At 66.0% G+C, this 18,826-nt stretch overlaps 1 protein-coding gene across 4 annotated transcripts in view; it reads left to right on the forward strand.

Annotated features, from left to right (window-relative positions):
* Positions 1–18,826, forward strand: part of NTRK3 (neurotrophic receptor tyrosine kinase 3) — a 111,879-nt gene that overhangs the window by 71,599 nt on the left and 21,454 nt on the right. Inside the window, exons 13-14 of one of the 4 annotated variants that reach the window (XM_004617596.2) lie at positions 9,502–9,636; positions 10,576–12,173. The exons of the other annotated variants lie outside the window; for them this stretch is intronic. Of the exons in view, the coding sequence (XP_004617653.1) occupies positions 9,502–9,636; positions 10,576–10,694 (254 nt within the window). The 3' untranslated portion in view covers positions 10,695–12,173. Of the gene's footprint in view, positions 1–9,501; positions 9,637–10,575; positions 12,174–18,826 lie in introns of those variants that run through there. 4 annotated transcript variants of the gene reach the window in all.

The following is an 18,826-nucleotide window of genomic DNA, read 5'->3' on the forward strand; positions in this document are numbered from 1 at the left end:
CGCAGCTCCAGCCCGTGAGGAAGGCCTGGAAACGCTCCCGGGGAGCCTGGTGCAGTGCATGTGTTGGGACACGTGCCACTCGGGCGCTGGTCTGAGCGTAGAGCGGGGAGCGTCTGGGCCGGCTGCTAAGCCGAGGAAGGTCTGGCAGAGCCGAAGGCCAGGGACAGTGTGGACACGGGGTGGGGGAGCAGACCTGGGGGGTGCTGGCAGGGGCACTGCATACCCATGCGGCCCTGACCCCTGGGATCGGAGCTAAGCTTCTCCCTTTGTGGTTCCTTCCACGGCCTGTCTCGCAGGAAGTGGGCAATGACCCGAGGCCCACGGCTGCCAGGGATGTGACAGTCGGACGCGGGGGCGGGAAGCGAGCTGGTCAGTCGGGTTGACCTTGCAGTGAGGGGCTGCCCTGAAGGCTGCTGCCCGCTGGTTCATTCATCTGCTCTCCTGCTGTCCAGCTCAGGGGCCCTCTCGGCCTTCCCCACTGGAGCCCATTTTTTGGCCTGCTGCATGCAGGCACTTCCAACCATGGAAAGACCTCCATGCCTTTAGCAGCAAAACCGATAAGTAAACAGCGCTCGGCCTCTCGGAGGGGGCCTGTGTGCCCGGGTAGTTGAGCTCGGACAGTTCCAGCTTGTGTACCGCCCCCGACCCCACACACATCCCAGAGCCCGCCAGCACACCCAGTCCAAGTCCCAGCAGCCTCTAGGCCGGCACCAGGCCTGCCCGGGGAACAGAGATGCTCGCAGCCTCCGTCACGTTCTCACCTTCCAATCTTGGACCTGAAGTGATCCCAGCAGTAGGAATTGGCTGAAAGCAAAGTTTAAAGGAAAAAAATTTCTCACTCTCATTCCCATTTTGCTTCCTTACAAATGTACAAAATGTAGATTTAGGGGGGAAAATTTCTTTTCCAAATAAGACCAAAAAGACACAGGGGACCAGTCTCTTCATCCCTTGCTGCCAGTTGCAAGGTCCTGTGCATCCCTGGAGTCTTGGCGTGACCCAGAGGCGGGAGCAAGACAAACCCCATCCCTTTCCCCCTCCCCCAATGGTCCCATTGTCAGTGCCCACAGACTTGATTGCGTCCCGGCCATGTTGCTCAGACTAGCACACGTGAAGGTGAATCATGGGGTGTCGGGCCCCGTTGTGGCTCCAGAAATTGGTGTTTGCGTCTTGGGGGAATTCTACCACCAAGCCGGTAGGTGTGTCTTAGTAGCTTTGTCCTAAGCCCTCCGGAGTGGCCACATCTGAGTCCTGCCGTCCCTGAACTGTCCAGGGGTCCCGCTCCTTGCCCACTGGGCTCCCCGGGAGATGCAGCCCCGGGTGGGACGTTTCTTGAAGTTGGGTCCTGCCCTGAGGGTGAGATGCTGTTTACCCTCAGCCGAGCCCCTTGAGGGCGTTCTTCTTCCTGGTGTGTGGGGAGGGGCTCAGACGCCCGGTTGCTTCTCTGATCTCCATGGCATATCCCCAGGACGCAGGGCTGGGTGTCCTAGGGGCTTCTGCCTGGAGTGACAGGGCGCCAGCATGCAGGGAGGCACATTTTGCACGAGGGGCTGAAGGGAGGGCTCATAATGAAGTGGGTGTCCGCTGGGTCCCTCCCTCACCTCTGCTGTCTCCCGCCCCCTGTGCTCTGCACATCTGCCCGGGAAGAAGGAAGCTCCCAGAGGCCGAGGGGTCTGGCTTCACTGAGAGGGGCAGAGGGACGGGCTCTGTGTGCACATGTGTGTGCGTGTGCGTGCATATGCTTGCTTGCAGATGTGTATTTGTGCATGTGTGTTTGCATATATGTGAGTGTGCATGTGTGTTTGCATGTGTGTGTTTGCATATGTGTGCGTGTGCGTGGGTCCGGGGGCTCTGCTTCCCCTGCCTCAGCCCTGCGTCCCTGCCCCATGCAGAGAATTGGGCCCTTCTAGCCCCTGCCTTGTCTCTGCCGTGACCCCGAGCGTGGTGGCCCTGAGAGCCGCCCCCTCGCCTTCCCGGTGTCCCTCGGGCTGCACCATAGTTGCCGGGTGGCCCCGAGGGTATTAATAGCTGCAGGGATTTCGTCTCTGAGCAATTTAAAGCCCTTCCCTGCTCCCCCACGCCCCGCGCGGAGGCAGTGGGCGAGGAGAGGAGCGCTTGTAGGCTGTGGGGAACCTCTCCCGGTGACTCACGCTCCTTGTGTAACGTCCCTCCCACCGGCCCCACCCTGCCCACTGCGGGGGCTCCCGGGCCTCTTCTGGCAAAGCCGCAGTACCTGGGGCTTGGGGAGGGGAGAGGGCACCCCTGGAAATAGGTCGGGGCACACCTCACGGTACCCTCGGGGCCAGGAGTTCCAGCCTGGACGCCCGCCGCGCCCACCCTCCCTCTCCCGGGACAGAACACGCCTCTCTCGGGGCACTGACTGTGTGTGTGTGGGTGTGTGTGGGGGTCCTCGATGGAGGGGAGACAGCGGGGGGCAGGAGCAGGCCTTCGGGGGACAGGTATGGGTCAGCAGGGGCAGCATGTTCTCGAGGGGTCTGGGGGTCTTCCTGGTCAGGAAAATGGGGTGGCTGGGAAGGTGCCCACGTGCCCACACTGGGGGGCTAGAGCCACCTTGAGCAGAGGGGCAAGAGCTCCGGCCGACTGGGGTCAGTGCCAGTTGCCTGGGCCCCTGCCCCAGGCCATGCGGATACAGGGAAGCCCTTGGGGCCCCGCACCAGCGCCCCCACCCCGAGCCCCACCTCTGTGGGCTGGGAGCTGGGAGGGCTGAGGGAGCAGCCGCGGCAGGAGCCTTCGGGTGTCGCACACATCCGGCTCTCCCTGGCGTCAGCCCACTCCGGGGCCCTCGTGCAGGCTGGGCGCAGGGTGGGCATGAGGCTCTGCGCAGGGCAGGCCTGGACACTGTCCACGGGGCAGCCACACTCTCTGAGGCCCAGACAGAGCCGGGGGGGGGGCTGCTGAGACCTGGCGGAACCCCCTGCACCTCTGTCCCGCCCCCTGCATGCCCGTGTCCACCTGGCCCCGTGTGGGTCGCCCTGGCTACCCCTTCGGGAAGACGGGGCCGGGCTGTCACAGCTTCATCCTTCTTTGCCCATTTCCTGGCGCCCAGGGCGTGGAGCCCTTGTCCTTGTCGCTGGCTCATGAGAAAACCAGAGGCTGTGGGGCGTGACCCTGGGGCCCCCGGGGCCGTGGGTCAGTGGAAGATGGAGGGTCAGTGGAGAGGGCGGGCGCCGTCCGGGGCCTCTGCTGTGGGGTGGCCCCGAGGGGCGGGGACACAGGCTCTTATGTCCTGTCCTTGTTCTGGAACAACTGCTTCTGCCGCCGGCCCCAGGAGATGCCGAGATGCGCCGTGCCCGGTCCCCGCTGTGTCACGGCGGGGCCCTCGATTGCCATGGAGACCCCATGGCAGAAATAGCCCTCGGGTGGAACCTTCGTTGGAGGGAAGGAGAAATCCAAATATATCCCGCCGCTCGGTTCCCCACCCTCGGGGCTCTCTCCCCCGCTCCCCTCTTTCCTCCCGTTCCTCCTCTGTCTGCTCCCTTGGCTCCCCCCCCCCGCCCCTCAACAGCCGCTCCCTGGCTGGGAACACGCTGCCTGGCGTCCCCGAGGCTCTGGGGGCTGCTCCACCGTGTGCCGGTCACAGTGGCCCCCGCGCTCAGGCTTCATGCTTCCCCAGACGTGGACGGGTGTGGGCCATGCCCGTGGACGCTGGCCAGTGAACTGGGCGGCTCCCACCTCCATGTCCGTTCACGGCGTCGCTTTTGTCCCGCCAGGGTGCGAGGAGCGGCCACTGGCGGTGCTCGGGGGACCTTTGGGATGCTGGGGATCGAGCCCGGGTCGGCCACGTGCGAGGTGGATGCCCTCGCTGCCGTGCTGTCGCCCCGGCCTCCCCCTGTTTACTTGCTTTTCCTCGTGCGTCTCCGGGGAGCCCACCAGGGCCACCCGATCAGCAGCGAGTTGTTTGCTTTCTGTTCTGAACATTGCCCAGAGGGTTTTCTAGCCACAGTCTCTTTGTTTTAATAAAAACTGTTCCTTTGCTTTGCGTTTCAGTGTTAAGGGTGGAAATGCTTTGGCCAGAGCCTCAGTACTCACGGCTGGGAGGGTGTTTGCCTTGAGCACGGCCAACCCGGGTTCGATCCTCAGCATCCCATAGGGTCCCCTGAGCCCTGCCAGGAATGATTCCTGAGTGCGGAGCCAGGAGTCAGCCCTGCGCACGGCCCGCGTGCACCCCTTTTCCCCAGCCCTGTCTCCCCCCAACAAAAAAGCAAAATACCAGAGACAAGTGCTTTGCTTTGCTCTGCCACTCTGGGATAAAATACTTAAAGTGTTAAAATAGATACTGGAGGTTCCTCGTGGCCCATGGGTGATGGGGACATGGATTGGGGCAGGGCACCGGTCTGTCTTGCTCAAAGTTCCTGGCAGCCTTGATCTGCCAGGGTTGAGTGTTGTGCCGCAGTCTACCTGAGGCAGAGTTGGACGGCTAGTGGAGATTTCTAGAACAAGGCTGCATCGTCTGTTTTACCCATCGTTGCTGGCTTTGTGGCTGCACATCCGTCCCTCCCTCCACGTGGTCTAGGAACAGAGGGAATAAAGGCCAGCCTAGCTCCGCAGTGGACAGGTGCCACGCCCAGCACTGGCCCAGGATGGTCACACCCGGACAAGCCCGGAGTGTGGCCCCAGCCTCTGGGCGCGTCTCCTTCCCCAGAGCTGGCCTCCCCGCTCGCCCTGCTGCCTTGGGGCACGAGCTAGGGTCCCTCGAGCTTTCTTTTGCCTGGTATTATTTTCATTGAACTATGGGCACCCCGGGATGGGGGGCAGGGCTGCCAGTTGACACCCCCAAACCCCTCATTGGTGCTGGTCGGGGTGTGGGATCGTGGGGAATGTGGACACGCCTCCGAGTCCCGATTTCAGAGCTGCAGAGTCAAGAGGGGCGATTCTTCTCGCAGGGAGGGTGGGCGGGGATGCGCTGTGAGACCCAGAAATCTCCCCCACTTGGGTTGGGCTGGTTTGGGGTTCAGTGGCCCCAACAGCCCAGAGAGCTGAGCCTAGGTGCAGGGGCAGTGATCGCCGCGGCCCCTTTGCACCGCTGACCCTCACAGGACGGCCAGCAGATCTCCCGTGAGGACCAGGTCAGGCTGTCCTGCCCTGAGCCCCCAGAGGCAGCCCCCGGAAGAGAACCTTTTAACCTCACCGAGGCCGGGAGGTCCGGTCTGAGGGGCGGCGGATGGGCGGGGGATTGTTTCTAGGTGGTTCCCGAGCAGTGCTGGGCGTGCCCCCGAAACAGGAATGAGGGCGCGGATCTCCAAGGAAGGGAGAAGGCCACCGCCGAGTGGGGGCAGCTTCATGGCAGACGCCCGATCCCAGGTCAGGGTGGGGGACCCGGGACCAGGGGGCGTGGCCGCTCTTCAAAGCCCAGGCGCAGTTCCGGGGGCCCTCCCCACCCCACCACAAGTGCAGACCCACAGAAATGGGGGTGTGTGGGGGGGCGGGGCCCCTGTGCACAGGAGGAGCAGCCGCCCCCTCCCTGGTCCTGGCAGGGGCTTCTCCCACCTGCAGAAGTGCAGAGTGTGGGACGCAGTTGCCACGGAAACAGCCCTGCTCATGCTCACGCCTTGGAGCGTGTCCCCCACGCCCCAGGCCTCCCTCACACGTGGGCTCCTCACAGCATCCCCGCCCGGGGGCCCCGTCCCCGCACTCCTTGGTGCAGAAGAGGTGGGGCCAGGCGGGGCTGCATGGTGTTGGGGGTCTCTGCGGGGAAGGATCCCCTGCTCTTGTCAGGGCCGGGGTCTGGGGGAGACAGCCCAAGCCTCTCGTCTGCCCTTCTGTGGAGAGTAGTAGGGGGCCGGGAAGGGTGGCTGGCCACGCGCTCCCGCCTCCGTGGCCCAGAGGCAGATGTGGTGGGGCGTGAGGGTGGCTGCATGCAGTAGGCCTGGAGGCTGGCGCGGGGCGTGGAGGCTGGCACTGCTGCCGCCCACAGCCCGGCCTTTCCGCCAAGGTGCCCTTGGCCACCTGGCCTGCTGCTCTGGCCCGTGGCCACAGCAGTCAACCACGACCTTCTCACTCTTCCGAGCTGGCCACGGGCCACAGGTGGATGCCAGGCGTGCTGCAGTGGGAGAAAGAATGCTGGGGTCTGGGGGAGCATTAAGTCTTGGCCCCCTGCGTGCACGTACACATACACACACACACACACACACACACACAGCCCCACACTGCAGCACAGCTGCATGCAGCAGGAACCCCTCCCTGGTGTAGCAGCCACGCAGCAGCCCATATGCATGCACACATGCACGCACACACATACATGCACACACATGCACACTTACACGCGCACACACACATACTTACATGCACACACATACACATGCACACATGCACATACATACACACATGCACACACATGCATACAATACACATGCACACACGCACAGTTACGCACACATGCACACTCATGCACTCATATACACGCACACACATGGACACATGCATACACATACACGGACACACATGCACAACTACATGCACACATGTACATGCACAACTACATGCACACACGTACATGCACAACTACATGCACACACATACATGCACACATGCACACTTTCACGCACACGCACATTCACTCACATATGTACCCATGCAGCATAGAGATGGTGGTCTCTGGGCTTGGCCGTTTGTCTGGATTTCTTAAATGACCTGACTGAGAAATCGCACAGCCTGGATCTCGCGCAGGGCCGGGGGCCTGAGCAGCAGCTGGCAGAGCGCGCCCTCCTCGGGCCAGAATCCGCCGGGGGTCTGGCAGGACAGCCTCGGGCCTGCTGAGGAGCCCTAGGTAGGTTTGTGCGAGACTCGTGGACAGTGCTTGCTCTCCCTGTGCTGGGTGCTGGCGCCTCTGTCGTCCCCATCCCACAGCCGGTCCTGAGCATCGCCAGGTGCAGGCCCCCAGGCCCGGGGCATCCCGGCTTTCATTCTCAGACCCCGGCACGCAACCTCAGCCTTGCTTGGCCGAGGGTCACCGTGAGTGGCCCCTGAGACCTTCGGGGACCCCCCAGAGGAAGTCACGGGGAACCTGAGTGGCTTTTTGTTTGCCTTTGAGCCACACCCAGAGGTGCTCAGGGCTGACTCCTGCCTCTGTGCTCAGGGATCCCTCCTGGAGGGCTCGGGGGACCCTCTGGGATGCCGGGGATGGAACCTGGGTCGGCTGTGTGCAAGGCCACACCCAGCCCGCTGTCCCGTGGCCCCGGTGCCTCTCTGGACTATCTCTGTGCCCTCCCCGCTGGCCGGGGTGAGGATGTCGTAGCCCTGGGGCTTCTGGCGTGAGTCTCATCCCGGATCCTTTCGGCAGGTTAGACCCGAGGGGAGACAGGGGAGGTGGTGACAGACATGCCAAGTGAGCCAGGAAGGCCAGCGGGCCCCGCCTCCTGCACCCCAAAGTCAGGATAAGAAAGAGCAGGTTGAGGGGCCTTGGAGCACCCCGCCCTGTCTGGGAGGAGCATGCGGGGAGCACGCCAGGCTGGGTGCTCCCCGTCCCTCCCATGCCCAGTGGGGCTCTGTCAGTGTCTGCGGCTCCCTCCGTGCCCCCAGCCCTGCTTCCCGAGTGACCCCGCCTACCCCCACAGCAGGAGGGGCGACATGGGGTGTGAATGTGGGGGGTGGGGGTGCCGTGGGGGGACAGGAGAGGCCCCCGCTGCTCACCAGCTCCTGTCTCCACTCCCAGCAGGGATGCGGCGTCCCCACCCGCCAGCTGCTTCTCTCGCCGCCCACCCAGCCAGGTCCCCGTCGTCATGCACGAGGGGACGGTGGTTCCCTCAGATCTCCCTGGCCATGGCCTTGATGTGGACACGCCTGGGGTGGCCCCGACCCTGGCCCTGCCTGCCCAGGCACCATGCAGAGCATTTCCCGGGGGGAATGGGTAGGGGATGCTTACTGGGTGGCCCCCAGGCCTGAGTTCCGGGTCCCCCGAGCCCGAGACCCCCACGTCAAGCCTCGTGACCTCCGTGAGAGGGTTCCTGGGCCCGTAACCTCTGAGTGGACGGCACTTCTCTCCTGGTCAGCATCCAGGCACCCCAAGAAGAGGAGGTGTGGGTGCACGGGGGTGGGGGCCCCAGGCACCTGCTGGGTGGGCCATGCACTGTGAGTCCTTGATCGAGCCCCCTGAATCTTCCGGCGTCTGACATCCCTTTCCTCACCAGGCCTCTCCCCTCACTTCCCGGCCGCCCCCCAAATGATCCGGAGCCCCTGGCTCGCTCTTCAGGAACTCAGGCCCGGTCCCCGCGGAGGCGGCTCTGTTCTGAATTACCGGGGGCCGACCAGGACCTGGGGGTAGGGGAGGTAGCTGCTGCAGATGGAGGGAGGAAGGGGGGTCCCCGGGCCCTGGGGCCAGGCCTGCTTCCAGGACACTGGCTGGCCCTTGCCTATGCCCTGCTGTCCGTCCCTTCCCGGGGCCCGCCGTGGCTGGGTCCCCCCCAGCAGGAGCCCTAGGGGCCTTCCTGCTCTGGGTGGTTTGGGGCTCACGTGGGGGCATGTGGGGGCTGGCGCGGGGCCCCCTCTGTCGGAGCTCAGCCTGGAGAAACTTGGACGCCTCCACCAGGGAGAGAGTTCCAGAGAAAACAAGATCCAGGCTCGGATGGGAAAAGGCTCAAGTTCGCCGAGGCAGCTTTGGGGGACCCCGGCGGAGCTGGAGGCAGACGCCCCCCCAGCCCCTTCCACGGCTCCGACTCGGATCCTTCCGGGCCCCCAGAACAGGCAGCCTCAGCCCCCGCAGCGCTGGCAGGAACACTGGTGGGCTCTGGGCTCCGGGGCCCCTGGTTTCTGGTTCCGCCTGCCGGGAGGGAAGAAGACAGGAAGGGCCCCCAGCCCACACCCCAGCCTTCCCCTTGGTGGTCGGGGGCCTTGTCGCAGCCTCACGGGCGGGCAAAGCCCAGAGAAGGCTGAGGCACCCACTTCTGCAGCGCCCCACCCTGACCCGTGCCTCAAGAGGGGCTCAGACAGCCACCGCTGGGAGGGCCGTGGACGTGGGCACTGAGGCAGGCGCTGACGTGACCCCACTTGCCAGAGTCCACACTGACCCGAGTCCCCTCCCCCTGTGTCCCTCCCCCTGACTCCCCACTCGGAGTCCCCTCCCCCGCGTCCCCTCCTCCCGAGTCCTCTCCCTCTGAGTCCCCTCCCCCTTGAGTCCCCTCCCCAGTCCTCTCCCGTGTCCCCTCCGCTGACTCCCCTCCCCCCACTCCCCTCCCCTGACTCCCCTCCTCCCCACTCCCTTCCCCCTGACTCCCCTCCCCCCACTCCCCTCCCCCCACTCCCCTCCCCACTCCCCTCCTGACTCCCCTCCCCCACTCCCCTCCCCCTGACTCCCCTCCCCCAACTCCCCTCCTGACTCTCCTCTCCCCACTCCTCCCCTCCCCCACTGCTCCCCTCTCTCGGCCCCCCCACCCCCCGAGTCCCCTCCTGGGTCCCCATACACCGCTGCCCCCTGCTCAGGTCGTGGTGCCTACAGGGCGGGGAGCCCGGCTCCTGTACCACTAACGCCGTATCTGCCTCTCCCGCCAGGGGCCTTCCCAAATCTAGACCCTCAAGGGCTGTCGAGCGTGAAGGATGCTAGAGAGCCCCTCGTGCCGCCGGGCCATTATCTGTGGGAGCAGCCCGAGGTGCAGAGCGGGGAAGTGTCTTACCCGCGGGTGCACGGTGAGTGTCCCCCGCTCTGCCAGGGCGCCTGGGGGGCGGGGGCCTCAGGGGTCCGTGTGCTTCTCCCGCCACTGCCCTGGACAGGCCACGACTTTGCCGGGTAGGGGGTGGGGACCAGAACAGAGTGTCTCCGACCTTTCCCAGGGGTGCTGAGACCCAGCCTCAGTTTCCCCAGGACGCTGTGGGTTGGGGAGTCTCCCACTGACCCTCGCCAACTCTGCTTTGAGTATCAAAAGTCTTGATGTGGTCAAGCTGCCCTTGGCGTACCCCCAGGCCCGCTCCCCCTCCTGCCCTGTCCCCTGACACACACATGCACATGCACACACATGCACACATACATGCACACATATGCACACATACACATGCATACACAGGCACATGTGCACACACATGCACACACGTGCACACTTGTACATACACGCACATACACATGCATACACACATACATGTGCATACACACATGCACATGCACATGTACACAGAAACACGCCGGACAGGTCCCCCTCAGCACCATCAGCCTCCGTGTGGCGACCCCTCTGGTTTGGACAAGTCACGGGGTCCTGGGCTCTGTCCTCTGTCGAGAAAGGGCCTGCGGTGGTCACCCAGGGCGGGTAGGCTGCACAGCCCCAGGACTGAGAACGGGCAGCTGCAGCCCCTTGGATGGGGGGACCCTGGGGTGTAGCCCTGCTCCCATCCCGGGTTCCCCACCTTTCCTTCCCGGGTCTGGTGGCACCCGCAGAGACCCACAGCTCCTGGCGCAAGCTCGCGCTCCCTTTTAAGTTACCCCCACCCGCAGGTCCATCCGATGCCCTGAAATCCTCACCCCGCAGGCCCCCTTCCCGCCCCTCCTCTAGCTCTGGTTCCCTTGAGGGTTTTGGTTTTTACTTTATTTTGCTTTTTTCTGTTCTCCTGTTTTTTTGTTGTTTCTGTTTTTTATAGGTTTCAGAGAGATTATGTTGAACCCAATAAGCCTTCCGGGACATTCCAAGCCTCTTCCCCGTGGCCTCTATGTTGAGGATGTCAATGTTTATTTCAGCAAAGGACTGCACGGCTTTTAAAGGCTCCTTACACGCGCGCGCACACGCACACGCTCACCCCCCACCCCGCCCCGCCCGCTGTGGTGTCCCCCGTCTGGGCCCCTCTAGCCCGGCTCTCCTTGCAGTGGGTGCCGGCAGAGGCTGCGTGAGCCCCCAGCCCCCGCCGAGCCCCTGCCCCCCACGCAGGCCGGTGCTGCTGGCCACATGTCACTGTGACCCCGGGGAAGAGGCTTAGCAGGCCGGACGCCCCCGCGGCCACGGGGGCAGCCGGAGAAAAGCCGGATGTGTGCCCACGGGAGGCTCCCCGGGACCCCCGGCCAGGCCCTGAGTTGCCTCATCCGTCCGTCGTCGAGTACCGAGCGAGCGGAGGTGGAGACGGCACAGGGTTAGTTCCCCAAGGGCGAAGGGAGATGCTCTCATCTCCTGACCTCAGTCCTTGTGTTGGTGGAGACCCCCCAAGCCCCCAGCACACACACACACACACACACACACACATGCACACACGCACACACCCATGTTTGTTTGTTCCTTGGTTTGCTTTGCGGATTTTGTTTCTTTTTCATTGTTGGGCACATTTTCCCGTTTCCCCTCCTCCCTCTAGAACATTCCTGGGGAGAGGAGCACCCCTCACCCCAAAACCCTCCACCCCACACCTGCCCCTGTGTCAGGGCTCAGGCCCTCCTGGACCCGGAGGGAATCAAGCTGTAGTCCCTCCCTCTGTCCCGGGGACCCCCAGACTGCTTTTACCCCGCGCCCAGTGTGACTTCCGACTCAGAGGACTGTGGGGTCCTTGGACCGGTCGTGTCCAGGCCACAGTGCCACGCCGGGAAGAGGAGCAGCCTTTGGCCCAGGGTCTGTCCTCCTGCCTGAGGCCCTTTGCTTGCTCTGACCCCTGCCCTGTGCCCCGAACCCTGAGCCCCCTGGGGAAGGGGAGGTGCCGAGGAAGACTCAAGCCCACCTGGCCAGGCTCCTGGCCAGAAATCAGTCCCTCCCGCAAGGCTGCCACACCCCTGAGGGGAGAAAATGTGAACTGGGGGCCACGGGGGGGGGAGGGGCTGCCCGAGTGTTGGGAGAATCACGCACCAAAGGGGCGGAGGTTTCAACTGCCGAGGGTCAGGGGCCGAGTGTAGACCAGAGCTTCTCTGCCGTCCGCTGGTTTCCCAGGTTATTTTTATCTCCCCGCGAATGGGGGTTTCTCGATGTTGGGGGGGATCCGCCCCACCCCGTGGAGCTCCCGGCCGGCCCAGTGCTTCCTCCCGGGCCGCCGAGGGCACCCGTTCCCTGCCCCCCGCCCGCGTGTGGCGTGACGGCGGGCCTGAGATGCTCTTTCTGATGATTGTGACTCGTTACCTCATGCCCCGACCACTCTGCCACCTCCGCCCTGCTGCCCCCACCCCCCGGAGCCTGCCAGGGGAGGCCCTGCGTCTCTCAGACACAGGCGAGCCCGTGTATAGTTTCTTAATAAACACTTTATTTTCTAATGAAACGGCTGCGCGAGACCTCTTCTTTGGCAGCTCTGCACCGGCACTCTCCCCGGAGCCCCCCGCCCCCCGTTCAGCCCGGCGCTGGCACCCCCCTCCCAGGCCACGCTGGGGCCACGCTGGGGCCACGCTGGGCAGTGCCACTCAGCGGGGACTCAGCGCTGACGGCGGAGCAGGGGGCAGGGCAGGTCTTTCTCTCCGCGCCCCAGCCTGCCGCCGTGTGGTTTGAGGCACACAGTGAGGGTCGCCCCGTCACACGGACCGTCGGGGAGCAGCCCTAAGACCTCCAGCCAGCCTCAGGGGCCGTGCGACAGAGAGGGCTGGAAGGGGCCACGCGGCCATCCCCTGGCGTGGCAGGGGGCGAACTCGCTTCCTGTGGCCAATGCGCGATGGAGGGGGAGGGATCCTGCAGGCAGGAGGCAGGAGGCAGCGTGGACGTGGGCCCGGGGGCTGGAGCTGAGCCGGGGGCACTGTCCTCTCCCCAAGTCCACGCTGCTGGGCCCCGCTAGCAGACGCTCGTCCCCAGGGCAGCTGGGTGGGGGTGGGGTGCCAGCTGTGCCGCCTCCTCCCTGTCCGGTTGTGGGTGCTTCGCCGTCCTGGACACGGAGCCTGGGTCTGCATGGGAGGGCACCGGGCGGGGGCGGGGGCTCGGAGGGGGAGTGCGCATGCGCGCGCGCGCGCGCGCGCGCGCGTGTGTGTGTGTGTGTGTGTGTGTGTGTGTGTACGCACGCCCGGAGCCCAGGGCCAGGAGGTGGTGGGAGTGGCCCAGGGTGGGCAGGGCTGTGTCTGGGGGGTCTGTATCCAGGCCTTGGTGCATTTCCAGGGGTCAGGGCGAGAGGCTCGGGGCCCTTCCGGGAGTGCGTCGTTCCTGCTGCTCGCGGGTGCTTTGCTGTACGAGGCCGCGCGGCTGGACCTCCCTCCGCATTCGGCCTCGCCGGGGCTTGGGGGGGTCTCTGGGAGGCTGGTGGGGGTGAGGGTGGTAGTGATTAGCCATGTCTCCACCTGCAGGTGGGCCCCCCCCGACATGGGGAGTCATGCCCACAAATCCTGACCTCAGATGGAGCCAGCCCTGCGCCCTGCTCTCAGCCCTCCCCAGCCCTGCCCAGCCCTGCCCAGCCCTCCCCAGCCCTGCCCAGCCCGGCTCTGCCCGGCCCTGCCCAGCCCTCCCCAGCCCTGCCCAGCCCGGCTCTGCCCGGCCCTGCCCAGCCCTCCCCAGCCCTGCCCAGCCCGGCTCTGCCCGGCCCTGCCCAGCCCTGCCCAGCCCTCCCCAGCCCTGCCCAGCCCTGCCCAGCCCTGCTCTGCCCAGCCCTCCCCAGCCCTGCCCAGCCCTGCCCAGCCCTGCCCTGCCTAGCCCTGCCCAGCCCTGCCCAGCCCTGCCCAGCCCTCCCCAGCCCTGCCCAGCCTTCCCCAGCCCTCCCCAGCCCTGCCCAGCCCTGTCCAGCCCTCCCCAGCCCTCCCCAGCCCTGCCCAGCCTTCCCCAGCCCTCCCCAGCCCTGCCCAGCCCTGCCCAGCCCTCCCCAGCCCTGCCCAGCCTTCCCCAGCCCTCCCCAGCCCTGCCCAGCCCTGTCCAGCCCTCCCCAGCCCTGCCCAGCTCTGCCCAGACCTTCCTAGCCCTGCCCAGCCCTGCCCTTCCCAGCCCTGCCCAGCCCTGCCCTTCCCAGCCCTGCCCAGCCCTGCCCTACCCAGCCCTCCCCAGCCCTGCGCAGCCCTGCGCCCTGCCTGCTCCCAGAGGGAGGGATGGTGTCCAGGACTCGCTGACTTCAGTGTGACTGAGGAGATACCATGAAGCCATGCCTGGGGACGGGGTGGGACGTGCTGAGCTTGAGCCTCAGGACTGCAGAGACCTCAGAGCACTGTGTCGGGAGTAGCCTCTGATCCTGATGCCCCCAAACCACTCCCCCCTCAAATACAACATAGCCGAGGAACGCCTGAGCCTCGTTCCACGTAAGGGCGAGAAGCATGGGCCCCTGGCCAGGGGAGACGGCGGCCCCCAAACCAAGAGCCCGGCATGGCCACTGCCCCTCCATGCCCCTGCTTGGTCCAGCTGGGGGTGTGAGCCCCACGAGGGGGATCCCCGCGCCGTGTCCCCTTGCCCTGGTCCCCTGGGGGCCCTGAGCTGAAGGAGGCCAGGACTGTGCTCCACAGAGCCCAGAGGCGGGCGGGGAGCAGGTGGGGCGGGGGGTGCGGAGACAGCGGGCACGCGCGGCTCACGGCCCCGTCACTGGGGGCCTCAGGGGTCGGGGTCCAGGGAGCCAGGGCTGGTGTTGGAGAGGGGTCCTCCTGGGTCTGGGCAGTGTCGGGGAGCTGCCTGGAACCCAGCACGGCCTCGACGGCCGCTTCTGTCATGGCCGTGTCCGGCCTCGCGCGGGCTGCTCGGGGCTGGGCTCTGCGTCTCGGGGCAGCCTCTCAGGGCAGGCCTGGCTGGGGCTGGACCCTCTTTTAGTCGCGGGGCAGACCTGCCCGGGGGCTGGGCCCTCTGTGTCCCCTGACCTCCCCAGCCGGTGTCCGGCCCGAGTGGGGGTGCCCGTGCCTTGACGAAGGCCCCGAATGGCCGTCTGTGTGGCATCTTGTGAGTGTCGGCGTGGGGACCCTGTGTTGGAGTACCCGGGGGCTGGCCGGGGGCTGCCGCTCCTCGACTCGGGGGTGGGGCCCTGGAGGGGAGTGAGGAACTGGGCAGGAGAGGGGCAACGGGTCTGTTTCAGTGGCTCACTGCGAATTCCCGTCCTGCAGGCCGTGGCACTCAGGTGCTCTGAGGTTGGGGCGGGCTGCTGACCTCCATCTCGGAGTCAGAGCTGCTGGGCAGGCGTCTGGGCATCGGGGTTCCAGGGGCTGTGCCGTGCCAGGTCCGGGCGGGGTAGCGGAGTGGACAGTCAGGCAGTGGGAGGGCTCCAGTCGGAGCGTCCAGGAAGGACCCTGTGTGCGTCCCTGCCCCCTTGAGCCCCGGCTGTGTTTGAGACCACCCGCTGTTTCCGGTCTCCAGCCCGGCCCACTGTGCCCAGGGGACTGCTCAGTGCCTGTCCCGCCCCGTGCCATGGAGACGCTGATGGCGCCCTTACTGGGGAGCACGGCATGCTCCGGCCGGCGTGGGAGCCCCACGTGTGGGCTATGGGGCGGGAACCCCAGAAAAGGGAACCGGAGACTTGCTCCCCGGATACTGTGCTGTTCCCCATTCCCAAGGCCGTCTACGTGCGCATAGACAATCCTCCCTGGCTCACGTGCCCACCCTCGTCTCTGCTTAGTCGGGGGCCCAGGCTCCCGGAGCCTCACGCATGGGGCCGCGCCGTGACCTTTGCTTCTTTACTGTTTTTCTGAGACGTTGTGCACCTGCTGACCTTCCCTCCCCGGGACCTGCTCTTGGGCGCTGCCTGGCCGGCTCTGGGCGTGGGGCTCACCTGCCCGGCCAGGCCGCCCCAGCCACCAGCTCCCCATCATGTGGTCCAAGCATGGGGACACTGCTCGGCAGAAATGCCGCCAACCTCATGGGTCACTCACACAAGGCCCTCCCCAAGCCCCGTGCACCCCTCTAAATCTGAGGGTATCCAGGAAGGGGAGGTGGGGGCTGGCCGGGAAGGGCGGGAGCTGGGGACGGGAGCACTCAGAGCCCTCCAGGCTCCTTTGCTCCCTCTGCCTCCCCCTCCTCCTTACTCCCTCCCTCTCCCCCTCTCCCTCTCCCCCTTCTGTCCCCCTCTCTCCCTCCCTCCCTCCCTTTCTCCCTCCTCTTCCTGCTCTCTCCTCCCTCTCTCCCTTTCTCTCTTTTCTCTCTTCCTCTCCCCCTCCCTCTCCCCCTCTCCCCTCTCTCTCTTCCCCTTCTTCTCTCCCTCCCTCTCCCCCTTTCCCTCTCCCCCTTCTCTCCCCCTCTCCCTCCCTTTCTCCCTCCTTCTCTTCCTGCTCTCTCCTCCCTCTCTCCCTTTCTCTTTTTTCTCTCTTCCTCTCCCCCTCCCTCTCCCCCTCTCCCCTCTCTCTCTTCCCCTTCTTCTCTCCCTCCCTCCCTCCCTCTCTCCCTGCTCTCTCCTCCCTCTCTCTCCCCTTTCTCTCTTTTCCTCTCCCCTCCCTCTCTCCCTCTCCCTCTCTCTCTCTCTCTCTCCCCCTCTCACCCCCTCCCCACCCTGTCACTCCTGATGGCTGTGTAGCTGTGTGGAATGCCAACACTCCTTCTGGCTGTTTCTAGAAGGGCCCTGGGCCAGCCCTGCCCCCTCTCTGCTCGGGGGAGGAGCATGTCTCCAGCTTCAGGTCTGGCCGTGAAGTCCTGCCGATACCAGAGCAGATGGCACCAAAAGGACCCGACAGTGGGCACTGCCAGGCCCGGGCAGCGAGCGTGAGGGTGGGCCAGGCACCATGAGGTCCGTGTCACTTCCCGCGGCCCCACCAGCTGCTCGTCCATCCGTCGCCGACTGGAAGCAGTTGCCAAGAGGCTGCGGTCATGCCAGGTCCCCCGTTCTGGCCTCCCCTTGCCAGGCCACGGTGGACCTGGACCCTGTCAGAACAGGGTCCAGGACACTGACACTTGTCCCAGTGGGCGGGTGGGCTGCCGGTCAGCCCTGCTCCCTGACTCTGGGCCGGGGCTGCTCAGGCCTGGAAGCGGCCCGGCGCTCAGGGGAGTGTCCAGGTGCTGGGCCCCTGCGGGCTATGGGGGCGCTCAAGCCCCTTCCTGAGCTGGCCCCAGCCATTCGGTCTTGGGGTCAGAACCTGAGGCCGTTCCCCGCCCCCACGGCCTGGTGTCTGCTGGGCTCAGGACTCGTGCCCAGACCAAAGCCCCCAGCCCTTTCTGGAGCGGATGTTTGGGGGGACTTCGGCAGGGCCCCGGGGGCACGTCCTCAGAACTCAGTGGACTTGACAGAGCCGCAGAGGAGCCCTGAGAGATGGGGCCCCCGAGCCCCACGTCCCCCTTCTCTGTCTTTGGGGAGTTTGGGGGGCAGCAGACAGTCCTGGAAGACGCCGGTTGGGCTGACATCTGGGGGACGGGAGGGTGTGGTGCAGTGCGGGCGCAGGCAGAGGCTGAGAGTCGTGGCCCAAGGGCACCCCCGGGCCCTGAGACCACAGCTTAGTGCTCAGTGGCCAGTGGGGAGGGGCAGTGGAAGGAGGGGATGGGGTGAGCAGCTGGGGGAGACGGGAAACCTAACTCAGGTGCCCTGTGGGGCGGGGCCCCGGGAGAGCTCGAGGGTCATGGTCAGTCCTGGCGTCCGGCCCATGCTGTGACGAGCGGGTGCTGGTCCCCGCTCTGAGCACCACGCCCCGGTCAGCAGCAGCTCAGGCCAGACTGTGCCCAGCTGGCCTGCAGAAGGGAACCCCCCCGCCCCTCCACTTCCAAGTGGTCTTCATGCGTCTTGGCCTCGACGTCTCCACCACGGGTACAGGGCTGCAGGCACAGGTGGACTGGTACCTCAGTTTACCCGACAGCGCCCACCTGCGTCAGGAGGAAACTGCCGGGCAGGGTCAGGGAGGGACACAGCTGGGGTCTTGGATGAGCTCCGTCTTGCCGGGGGCCTGGGCCGCCCACCTGCGGCAGAGCAATGAGGGGCCCCCTTGGCGGTGAGGAGGCCCTGCTTCCCTTCTGTTTGCTGGCGCTGCTCTGTGGGCGGGGGGGGGCTCTCAGACACGCGGGACCGCCCTCCCACGGCCATGCTCCATGGTGCCAGGGATGGAGCTCGGGCCAGGCGTGCGGTAGGAACCCCCCTTCCAGGGCTGCCCTCGGCAGTGGGTGCCCCAGTGAGCGCAGGGCGGACTCCGGGGGCAGACGGGACTGGAGAAATGGGGCCCGGGCGGGGAGCAGGAAGTGGGGAGCAGGGCTGATATGTGGGGGCCCCTGTCCAAGCCCCTCTCTCAGCACCTCGCTCCTCCTTTCCAGATGCTTCCGCGGGGGCCGGGCTCCGCTCTGGACGCGCCTGGTCAGGGCTGTGAGCACCAGAGCGGGGTCCCCTCGCCCCAGCGGGGCCTGGGCATTGTGCGGGGGGATGGGGCACATTGGCACAGCCAGGCTGTGGTGGGAGGTCACAAGGGGGTGGGGGGCAGGGACCCCCGTGAACTTCGGCCTCCCCATGAGAACTTGCCGTGTAGGAAGCGTGAGCTGGAACGCGCCCCAGAACAGACTGTGCTCTGCTCCCCCTCCCCTGCTTCCAGAAAGAGGGGCGTCCGGGGCTCGGGGTGGGCGGGGGGTCGAGCAATGGGGCGTCCGGGGGCTTCCTGTCACCTCAGGGGCTCCTGGAGCAGGAGCTCAGCGAGGGTGCCTGAGGCCCGGAGCTCCGGGTCCCCCAGGGCCAGCTCCTGTTGCGGCCGGCGGAAGGTCAGCGGGCCTCCTGGAAGCTCGCCTGCCCTCACTCGTCCCCCCGCCCCTTCCCGCGCTGGCTGCCCCGGCTCTCCCCCTCCGCGGCCCCGGACAGAGTTTGAATTTATATCCTCATCCATCAACTCTTCAGCAGGGCCCGGCGACGTCGGGGGCCCTGGCCGGCGGCCGGACACTCAGAGGCTTGGCCGTGCTCGGGGCGGTTGCGAGCTCAGTGCAGAGCCGTGAGCCGGCAAGGTGGGGGGCTCGTGACCCTGGGGGCTGGCTTGTGACTGGGAGCTTGGGGAGCTCCTTCCACCCGCTCAGAGCCAGGGACCCCCGATCTGCTTCCTCCCCCGTGCCGAAGCTGCCCCCCAGGACGAGGGGCCTTTGGGAGGTGCCGCAGCTCAGGA

Source organism: Sorex araneus, chromosome 6, assembly GCF_027595985.1.
Source record: "Sorex araneus isolate mSorAra2 chromosome 6, mSorAra2.pri, whole genome shotgun sequence".
Taxonomy (NCBI): Eukaryota; Metazoa; Chordata; class Mammalia; order Eulipotyphla; family Soricidae; genus Sorex; species Sorex araneus.